At 42.2% G+C, this 10929-nt stretch overlaps 1 protein-coding gene across 10 annotated transcripts; it reads left to right on the forward strand.

The window, feature by feature from the left end:
- Window positions 1-1603: 1603 nt before the first annotated feature.
- On the forward strand, window positions 1604-10929 carry ccnl1a (cyclin L1a). 10 transcript variants are annotated; one of them, XM_061073742.1, is made up of 9 exons: window positions 1604-1903; window positions 2155-2229; window positions 2842-2951; window positions 4763-4883; window positions 5047-5111; window positions 8203-8302; window positions 8399-8503; window positions 8700-8953; window positions 9024-9126. In XM_061073742.1, exons 1-9 carry the CDS (start codon window positions 1664-1666, stop codon window positions 9124-9126), a joined length of 1173 nt encoding a protein of 390 aa, XP_060929725.1. In that variant the 5' UTR covers window positions 1604-1663. The 10 variants fall into 10 exon arrangements, with proteins under 10 accessions (XP_060929725.1, XP_060929731.1, XP_060929732.1 ...); XM_061073748.1 differs by lacking the exons at window positions 8399-8503; window positions 8700-8953; window positions 9024-9126 and adding exons at window positions 5563-5576; window positions 7259-7362 and having other exon boundaries at window positions 8203-8271; XM_061073741.1 differs by lacking the exons at window positions 1604-1903; window positions 2155-2229; window positions 2842-2951 and adding exons at window positions 3325-3490; window positions 9218-10929 and having other exon boundaries at window positions 9024-9122.

Here is a 10929-nt window from a genome sequence, read left to right on the forward strand (position 1 = left end):
GGAATTCAAAACCTTGAGCGAGAAAAGTAAGGAGAGTGGATTCCAGCCAACTGTTGAAGTGTCGAGTGAAAGTGAAAAAAACTGCCTCAAAAGTAGATCAAAGTATGCAACGTTTTGCAGATTAGAGGTTGCTTGGCAGATGTTGAGGACAAATTAGTTCCAGATCAACAATTCCAGATCAACACCACCTTAAACAGAACCTGACAGGGATTACGTGATGTACCTTATTTAGCTACAAATTGGGGTTGGATTGTACTTTTTCCTGCCTGATTGAATGATTGATCATAGAGCGACCTTCCCACCTCATGGCTTTATTAACACTTTCTGGGCCGTTTGTGTTTTGCCTTTTTGAACACGATCAGTTGGAAAATTGAATCAATTTATCATTCTGACAGTGAATCGAACCAGGAACCAGTCTTTTTGGTTTGAACCCGCCCGCCCCTTAGGGTGTTTTCACATATAGTTATCTTTAAATGAACCAAACTCAGTCCTCTTAAAGTGGAACAACATGAAAGAGACTCTGTTGGTGGTCCACTTTTTCTCTGAAGGGGCCTCAGTTCTCTTTCTGTTTACACAACACCTAGTTCACAGTTACACAGATCTTTACTGCTTTGGATTATGGGTAGTTTCCCCTCTGAACTAGATGGCTGCTGTCAAACTTGTCTTATTCACATTTATGTAGGATTTAGTTAAATTAGCCCACAGGGATAGAAAAGGCCTGTTTACAAGGATTATAGCATTCTTACTAAAGGTTTTCACCAGACTCATGATTCTTTGACGATTCACATGTCCGTGATTTGAACATGATTTAATTCGCCATGCATCTCAAAGCTTCACCCCCTCAATTTTCTAAGTCATGGCATATGGCTGCTTTTTATTCTATTAATACAATCATTTGGATAAATCTGAAGTCCCCTTTTATTTAGAAGGTGCCCCATACTTGTCAAAAGTGTATTCACTCGCTTTAACCATGATGTCCCTGCTGTGTGTGCCTTGTCTTGTTTTTGGCAGGTTTAACTGTGTTCACACAAAAAGTTGGAGTGTTATTTAGCAGTGAAATACTTTTCTCATAAACTGAAGAGTGAATCAAACAAACCAAATAATGTTATTCTTCCTTAGATCTTCGAAAGCTTTAAAGGCTTTAAAAATGTCTCTGACACAGTTGGAATGGGTTGTCCTTTGATGTAGAACCATTGATCTGATGTCTTACCTTTGATGACTGAGATTGCTTGGCAATAATGCGTTTTGTTTAGGTTTCATTTACTTCATTTGTCTTTTTGATAAATGGGCAGTTTTAAATGTGAGGTTACGTGAAGGACGCGTGAGGCAAATAATGTTGACATTATTTCATGTCAGGTACGTTTGATCTTATCTTAAACTGGTTTACTTATCATCCGTGCACGTGTATAATGTGTAGTTTATTTGGAGTTTGTGTCTCTGAAGAGTGGTAAGATAAGGAAACCAACAAATACAATTAATTTAGAAATAATAAATGCAGTGTTTTCAACGACACAATCGTATGTGGGACTATTTTAGCACCGCGGATGTGCAGAGAGCTCTGGGGCTCGGTCGGGGTGACGTCACGGGCTTTGTCAGTCTCTCCGCTCCACCGTCCTTCCTTCGAGGCAACAGGCTGAGCGCTGCTGTGTTTTCTCGGGTGAAGATGGCTGCGGGTCCCCTCTCGGTATCCTCCAACGCGTCCACTAACAACGATGGCATCCTCATCGGGGACAAGGTGTACTCCGAGGTTTACCTCACCATCGACAACTCGCTCATCCCGGAGGAGAGTCTCTCCCCGACGCCGTCGATGCTCGACGGCCTTGACTTGAACACGGAGACCGACCTTCGCATCCTGGGCTGCGAGGTGATCCAGTCCGCGGGCATCCTCCTCCGCTTACCCCAGGTGAACACCCGTGAATAGTGTGTGTGAGATAAAGAACCCGCTGGTGTGTGTTTTACCCGCAACATGTTGACATGTAGAGGTCTGTGTGAGTCCTCCGCTAGCCTCGGCCCGGCTGTTAGCTTGTTGTAGCGCTAGCTCTTTACTGGCGTGGTGGAACTAAAATGGCGGCGGGCCATTGTGTAAGGTGGAGCTAGCTCTAACGAGACAATTGATAAACAGGAGAATCTCCATCTACGTTGTGTTGTCCACAGGTGGCGATGGCGACGGGGCAGGTGCTGTTCCATCGGTTCTTCTACTCCAAGTCCTTCGTCAAGCACAGCTTCGAGGTGAGTCGGCGGGTTATTGTCAGGCCGCTGTTTTTCTTCTGTTAGCATAGCATTACGTTGTGGTTGCGTTTGTGTGGCGGCCATGTTGTCCATACGTTCTCTTCCAATTTGAGAAACAACATGCGAGTTGTTTGACCTAAAAACAACTTAACGTCAAAGAAGGGACTCGATGTGGAGCAATACGAGAGAAAAGACAGGAAATGAAAGCAATTCGTGTTCAATAGCACAAATTAATGAGTAGTGACTAGTGAGAGTTAAAGAAAATATTGTTAATATCTTATGTAGATTGTTTCTAATTACAAACCCCTTTTATAAGTCGTAGTAATTTTAGCTTAAAAACGAATGTGGTGGTTTTCTTCAATAGAGCCTATTCATAGAAAATCAACAAAATTGTCTTACACAGACACAAAGCCTCCTCTAGGACAAAGTCAACATTGTTACAACATGTTCCTCAATCATTTGCACTATTTTCCACCATGTTGTGATTCCATGGCAAAAACTCAAGGCACATGACCGCCTTCCAATCACTGACATCTACTGTATTATCCCTGTTCACGTGTCTCACATTCCAGAACTCTTCCTTCCAACTCTTTGCTGTGACTGTCTCCACAGATTGTTGCCATGGCCTGCATCAACCTGGCCTCCAAAATAGAAGAAGCGCCGCGACGAATACGAGATGTCATCAATGTTTTCCACCACCTGAGGCAGATGCGATTCAAAAAGTAAGTTGTCTCACTGTGGGAAAAGCTCATGTATTTAATTTAAATTCTGATCCAATGTAAAACTGTATTATTTGTTTTGCTGTGAAAGTGCTCTTCTGTTTATCTATGTAACCTAAACCATTTTAAAACTTTTCAGTTTCCGCCTCACTCGTAGTTTGAAAAGTGTAATTGTCTACATAGGACACCAGAGTTTGACATTACACTGAGCATTATATCTCAAAACATCTCACTGTATAAATTGCAGTGTTTTGAAACACAAGGCGCAACTGCTTTATTTTCATGTGCCTTTGTCGTCATAGAAGTTTGTTCATGGCACCAGTAGCGACTTTGGCATTAACTTGGATTCTTTTTTCCCTTGCAACCAACTAACAGCGACCAGCTACATTTACCAAAGCCTGGGTGATGTGGAATGGTACGTAAGATGAAGCAGTCGGCATGACAACCATGATGCGAGGGGTCTATCTCCTCCCACCCCACCCCTCCTCTGGGAGATGCCCGTGGTCTGACCCACCGCGGGCCGCTGGGATCGGGGATGACAGGTTGGCCGAAAATCCTGGGCCCCGGGGCGCATTGAGGACTCCTGTGGTTCAATCTTAAGCTTTGGGTATCTGTCCGTCAATCTGCGGACCATTGGGTAACGTAGTCCTCTTCTATGACTGCTCCTCCTCCTCCTCACCATGCATTTTGTTTGTGCTTTAAGAGCAAAACCCCATTCACCAACTGCTATCCATGGCTTTTATAGAAATATCACCTTGTTTGTTGAGGCAGAATATATTTTAACACTTAGTCTGTCAGGGTTCTGACATTTATTTAGGGCCAGTGCATGCACTGTAGCTTTCTAGTTTGGCATTATGTGAAGTTAGTTTGGATCAGCAAATTACAGTATACCAGAGTCTGTGGTGCACCTGTAGGAAGGATATCTTTAAGACATGGTTAAGGACTATAACATGATAGGTTTATTAATGAACATTACTTTACTGCTGAGTTTTTTTCCCATGCATGACGTTTGTAGCATGACAGCGTTGACAATTATATATCTTTGTTACGTAAGACCTTATGAAGTCCAGTATCAGATCATTAATTTGAGTTGTTGTTCCTTTAAAAGTAAGGCGCTCCACTCTAAGTTAGATAAGAGGGATGAGGAATAATTCAATTAATGACACATTTTTTTCTTAGGTTGATTCTTGTGTCATTTATCCTTAATCGTACATATTGGAAGGAGGTTAATAAACCTCTGTTAAAAGCATGATGTACGAGAATGGAAGAATCAGTTATTTGACTGATTTATATCATTTTTTTATCCCTCAGTATTTACACTTTTGTAAATTATGGGCTGTGTGTAGCCAGCAGATGATGTGGTGGTAGTACAGTATTGTGTTTGGAGTTAGGTGAAATGTTGTAATCTGACAAAGAAGACTTTTATATATTATTCTGGTGCACAGATGGCAGGAGTAGTAGTCAGTGGTTTTGGTTACATTACTGTATGTTGGAGTAGTGCTCATTTTATTTTTGCAGTTTTCTGAGTTTACAGTTCAAGTCTACAGGTGTATTGGGTTGATATTTCTGTTAAAGCTATGTCATGGTGTGGTTGAGGTTGAGGCCTGTCTAAAGAATCCCATACGCTTTCACTGGAACCACAGGAGTTCACAAACCCCAGCAAACTGTCAGGCATGCAAACAGATGTAGCTGTTGCTTGAAGTTGGTTGAAACGGAAAAAATAAGAGAAATTAAAAAACAGAAGGGCACTTTCTTTTTTACAATTGTTTACAAGAGGGAACCATTATTTTATTTTGATTCCTTTCATAAAATAGGATGCCAAGTTCATTGATACTTGATCAGAACTACATAAATACCAAAAACCAAGTCATCAAAGGGGAACGGCGGATCCTGAAGGAGCTGGGCTTCTGTGTGCATGTCAAGCATCCACACAAGGTGAGTTAAAAGCACACTCAAGCATTCGTAGTTATCTCAGGTTAGAGATAGTCCCTCCATGTAAATGTACCCACACAGTAGGCAGTTTTTAGAATCTCCTAAAAATACCACACCTGCAGCATTTTTCAGTTTATTTTACATAATATCATCTTTATGATTCCAGATTATCGTCATGTACCTTCAAGTCCTGGAGTGTGAGAAGAACCAGACACTGGTCCAGACGGCCTGGTAAGTTCCTTTCTACTTCTTCACTGTCCCTCCCCCACAGCAGCAACCTGTGTCATGTCTGCAAGAAGTGCCCCAGACCTGGGCTAAAGATGAAATTGAATGATTTTCAAAGGTTGTATTTCTTTACAAGCACTCTATTGATCTAGGGACAAACCCATATGGAAACAACACCTGTCAGATAAGTGATCTTCAAGTGCCCTGCGTGTTGTTAAATACAAACATGAAAACCATTCGACATCCATTTTGCCCAGGTCTGATTGTGACATCCCCTCACTCCATTTAAACCCTTCCACTTCTTTTTCTCTGATGGAGCAATTTGATTTATTGCAAACCTGTTTCGTGTCTCACTCTCGTCTGCCCTTACATGGCTTTGCTGTAAGAGTCTGTTTGATATGCGAGGCCCAGGGAACTTGGTTTAACTTTGTCCTTTCTCTCTACTCTTTGATTAAAGGGTAGTCCATGCTGGTAAGTCACATAAAGAACCTCTGAACTCTGCCTCCTCCAACCACATGACCTCAGGAAGCTCCCCCTATTGGCTGGTTGTCCTTCTCCAGACAGCCAATCCCAATGCCAAGATTCACTGAAGGGGCGGGCGGGCCTTTCCCAACAGCCAACATCATCTTGTTTTCTCTTGGGTGTCCAGAAGGATTTGTATTGTTTGGTCTTGCTACAGAGGTTTCAACTGTAATGCCTATTTTTGCCAAGTAGCTATTCTGACTTTTTTCTAGTTTACTTGCATCTTACAATGAAGTAAACCTAGCCAGAACAGAATAACTTTTTTTTTAACAGCTTACCTGCCTATTTTTTTATATTTACAGTAGAGTACTGTGTCCTATCCCCAAGTGACGTGGTTTTCAGACATGTGTCTGTCTTTCAGGCTGATCCAGTTCTCAGGATTTGCCTCCAAGGACCTGTCTCGCCCACGCAGCAGTCAGAATCCAACGCCACATATTATCTGTAGCAGCAGCAGCAGCTCAGAATGACCTACTAAAGTGCAGGTCTGACTGTTAGTTGAAGGCAGGTTAGACTGGAAGTAATCCCTCTGAGGCAGGTTTTTTTTTAAACTTGTGACACACTTCCAGTGGAGCTGTTCTTTGAATGGTTGGAAATTGTAACACACAGTGTAGGGATATTATGATTGGCCGGTTTTACAATAACCACGGTTTCATAACGTCAGAGTTTCATAACCGTGAGTATTGTCAAAACTATGATGGTGTCCTGCCTCTCGCGAGTCACGTTGTTTGTGCATGCTGTGCGCTTGTTTGTGTGAGACAATTAACAAACATTAGTTGAAAAGAGGGGACTGACATAACAGCCTTATTTCCACCAAAGCTCGCCAAAAAACTCCATCAAAGGCAGTCACAGCGAGATGAGAAATCCTTGTTTACTTTCAGTTTCTGACCAGCGTCTGCCTTGCGACTTATGACTCTTCCATTAACCATTATAAATGCAGCCAAGAGTTAAATTCACCTATAGAGGTAATAGTATAGGACACAAAGAATGTGTGCTTGAACCTTCACAGTAAAAGTACCGAACAGAAACACTGCTTAAGATCGAAAACACAAATTCGCCTACAAACCTTCCACAATATGGCCACTAAATAAAATGGCTTGCATAGATTACTTGTAAATAGACAAAACTTGAACAAGGAAAAGTAACTGGATATAGTGGACGATAATAATAGTTCAGTTCACAATGTTTATTATTAGATATATTTTGCTTGTCTCTTTTCTTCCCTAGTAACAATAATCGTGATATTTCCTCTTACGATAATCATGGCACCAAAATTTCATATCATGACCTAACAGTTAAAATAGATGGTAAAGTGTCACCTGTAGACCAGACGTTGCACTGCTTTGTGATATATTTTGTTCTTTGATTTGCCTAGTTTTTCCTTTTGATAATCTGAGTGGGAACAGTGTTGAGGTAGTTCATCTGGAGTTTTGGTCATGTTTCTGTTGTCACGCATATTTTTGTCTTTTTGACTTCTATGTTTCTGAAAGACATAGATGCTCACATCACCCTGTACCTGCCTGATTCACATCCCGGCCATTGTATCTTATCTAATGCTCTCCCAGTGACGAATGCCATTTATCCATTGTCCTAGACAACACATACTGTAACACACAATCTGTTTCGTTGCACAGATTTCAGTGGAGAAGAATCACCTTCCATCCTAATGTCTGTAGATCAATTAACAATGCAACATAGTGGAATGGGTTGAGGAAAAACAACCAGTGGTCTTATGAAGGTTGGTTTCAGCTCATGGCTAGAAGGTATAATGCGAAGTTGTTTTTTTAATTTTTAGGTGGCTTTCATTTAATATGAAGGTCACCATTTTTGTTTTGATTGCTTCAAGTGCAACGTTGTCAGAGTAGCAGACCTTTGTTTTAATCATGATCACAATCATGTCACTGAAAACTGTCTTCCATGCCACCATACACATTGTACCTCCCTATTCAAGATCTAACAATGCCTACGTAGTGACTGCACTATAGATGAATGCTCATCTGTATGCCTGCATGTCCCCCACCTTACTAGGCATATGTCCTTGTCCTGATCATCGCTAGTCTTAATGTAGTTCTTCCGGGGTCATGTTGGGGTACAAAGGTCTTCAGTAGAATATTTCCCTTCTCTGTCTTCATTCTTTTCCTGTGACTTACAGCACTCTGTCACACGACTGCCCCAGAGAGAAATGGACAAAGTTAAACTTGTTTTTGCAACTTTAAAATGTGTAGCTGGTATCATAATAGCCATCAGGGCTAAAATGTAATTTGAAAAGCTTTCGCTGTATTTAAAGGTCAGATCCCCAATTTCTTAAGACTAACAATTCAAGTCAGTGACAGTTAAGGTTCACTTCTTGTTCAGTATTAACCAACCATACAGTTCCAACTGGTGGAAGGATTTTTTCCGTTGTAAGAATTAGCTACATTTAATCAGGAATGAAAAAATGGAAATGATTATTTGAAAATATCAAAATAATTGGCTTGATTGTTGACCTGCAGCAGTAACATAAGGATGTTGTTATGTGTGATTCTTTGTGTAGAGAAGATGCTATGTGTTTGTTCCACTCTTCTGTTTGCCTCTGCAGGAACTACATGAACGACAGCCTGAGGACAAACGTATTTGTGAGGTTCCAAGCTGAGACGATTGCCTGTGCTTGCATATTCCTCGCTGCCCGTGCCCTGCAGGTACGACCAAGTTTCCTGAAACACATTGTTATTGCACCTAGCTAAAAAATATAGCACCTTCTAATAATGCATACCGTGTTGCACTTTTTTTCTCAGATACCTTTGCCATCCAGACCTCATTGGTTCCTACTGTTTGGTGCCAGTGAAGAGGAGATTAAAGACATCTGCATCACCACCCTGAAACTGTACACCAGGAAGAAGGTACTTTTCTTTCTTTTGTTTACATGGGTCAACTAAACTTTAAACCTCAGTGTTAAAGACCCCTGTTCTGTTTGCCACCAGTGAAACTGCCTCTCACAACAAATTCTATCAGCTGGGTGATGCTGCTTCACACTCACAGTAGCCAGTGCTGTGTGTTCTCTATGTAAACTGACAATGTTTAATTGTTTTTCCACAGCCTAACTATGACCACCTGGACAAGGAGGTGGAGAGAAGGAAGATGTTTTTATCAGAAGCTAAGCTGAAGGCCAAAGGCCTGAATCCTGATGGAACCCCCGCACTGTCCACAATGGGCGGCTTCTCCCCGGCGTCCAAACCCTGCTCTCCAAATGTGGTCAAGGTAGAAGAGAAGACCCCCAATCCCCAGACTCTCAAACCAGTTAAGAAAGAGACAGAAAACCGGGCCCAGACCAACAAGAGTCCACACAATGGGTAAGCAACTATTGCATTGGGAGAAAAAATAATCAATATCATGTATTATAATTCCATACTTCTCTTCCAGGTTAAGGAAAGACCTGAAGATCGGGAGGAACAGCAGGAGCGGAAGTCGTTCTCGTTCAAGAACGCGCTCCCGGTCCAGATCCAGATCCCCTCGCAGACAGTAAGTTCACTTAAAATATGTAACGGCAGGTTACTGATCAATGATGGTATGAATCTTGGCTTAATCCCTCATTGTTCTCGTTTCTGTTTCCACAGTTACAACAGCAGACGCAGTCGCTCAGGTACCTACAGTTCTCGATCACGTTCTCGCTCTCACAGCCGAAGTCCTTCGCCTCGGCGGCACCCGCCCTCGCCCCTTCTCCCCCACCTCAAGACCAAGGCTAGTCACCACAGCAATAGCGACTCCAAGCCTAGCGGACGCCATAGCAACAGTGGTGGATCCGGCCACAAGAGGAAGCGCACGCGTTCTCGGTCAAGGACCCGCTCGCCTGTCAAGGCGGACAGGGAACGGGACAGAGAGAGGGAACGGGAGAGGGACAGAGACCGCAGCTCGTTTGACCTCTCTACAAAAAAACACAAACATGAGCGAGGAGGTCACAGAGCAGAACGGAGGGAGAGGGAGAGGTCTCGTTCCTATGACAGGGAAAGAGAGAGGGAGCGTAGCCACAAGGGCAAACACCACAGCAGTAGTGGACACTCAGGACATGGTCGTCATCGGCGCTGAGACACACACATAAACACACACTCCCATCAGACTAGCTCTGGGGCGGATAGTCCCTCAAGTGTTTTCAGTTTCCTCAAAAAACAAAATTAGATCCTGCAAGTTCTCTGAATACTGATGAATCCAATTAACTGTCGGGTAATAACCAGTGTGACTCTGATCATTTAATGAAGACTAATCTGGAAAGATCTTAAAAAGTTACACTACAGCTAATATGGAAGTAAACCAAAATCATGTCAGAAGGCTCGGTCACTAAGAACCAATCAGAAACAGTCAATGCCAAACAACACACTCAGGCAGGTCTGATTTCATTTTGTGTATAACATCACCCCAACACCAGCAGCGTTGTGTTTCTGGGTTCCTCACATGCATCCTGAAACAGTTAAACCATTTAATTTGTAGGATGTAGATTTTCTCAAACCTGGCTTCAGCCAAACAACGCATAAACTGACTCCTACACACAGCTTCCGTATGCACACACGTCTTTGTGATGGAACATTTATCACTTTGACTCTTGCTGACACAGCAGCGGTCTGTAGCTGATACTTAGCCGAGGTTGTGTTGGTGTAGAGTGAAGTTATGCATCAGACGAACCTGCTGCTGTAGTAAGTACCAGCATGGACTGTCTGTAGGTGTCCCATTCTAGAGCCTTTTTCTTTTTTTTTTTTATTCCACCTGGTTGATTGTGATTGGTGATCGAGTAGAGGATCAGTCGAGGACCTGTAGGTTTTAATTTGTATTTTCCCATCATGCCCGCCTCCACACATACACACCTCGAGCATCCCTCTAGCCTACCCATATGTCTTTGGTTTTACGTGTAAAGTTACGGACTCTGGGGAGAGGAGACTTATTTACAGTGTAAAGATGGATTGATGATCCGCTGGCAAAATGTGAACGCTTTGATTTATAAAAGCAAAACTTTGCCGTGGAAGGATTGAATGAATAATGTAAAATACCAGTGATCATTCAGGAAAGATCATTATGTTTGCACATAAAGGGACTGGCAGGAGAGTTTTAGTTTACTTTTGCTTTGTTTTCTTTTTGGACAGGTGCATGTTGATAAAGCTGTTGTACAGTTTCAGAAAAAGCAAACTGGGTCTAAACTTCAATTTAATTGTCTTTTTTTTTCAGAAGGGGATGCAGACTTGATTTCATAAAATTTTAGGGTTGTCAATTTGTTACACTGGTTTTTAGTCTGCACGTGTTCATGTCCAATTTTTATTCAATAAATGAGTTATGCCACTGA

The sequence above is a fragment of the Limanda limanda genome, chromosome 6 (assembly GCF_963576545.1).
Source record: "Limanda limanda chromosome 6, fLimLim1.1, whole genome shotgun sequence".
In the NCBI taxonomy this organism is placed as follows: Eukaryota; Metazoa; Chordata; class Actinopteri; order Pleuronectiformes; family Pleuronectidae; genus Limanda; species Limanda limanda.

What these genes read in the sequence shown, in the direction of transcription:
- ccnl1a (XM_061073741.1), top strand. Translation starts at nt 3,387, where the DNA reads ATGACAACCATGATGCGAGGGGTCTATCTCCTCCCACCCCACCCCTCC. An exon ending in ATGTCAAGCATCCACACAAG is followed by an intron (nt 4,884 to 5,046) that starts GTGAGTTAAAAG and finishes TTATGATTCCAG; the next exon opens with ATTATCGTCATGTACCTTCA. An exon ending in AACAAGAGTCCACACAATGG is followed by an intron (nt 8,954 to 9,023) that starts GTAAGCAACTAT and finishes CTTCTCTTCCAG; the next exon opens with GTTAAGGAAAGACCTGAAGA.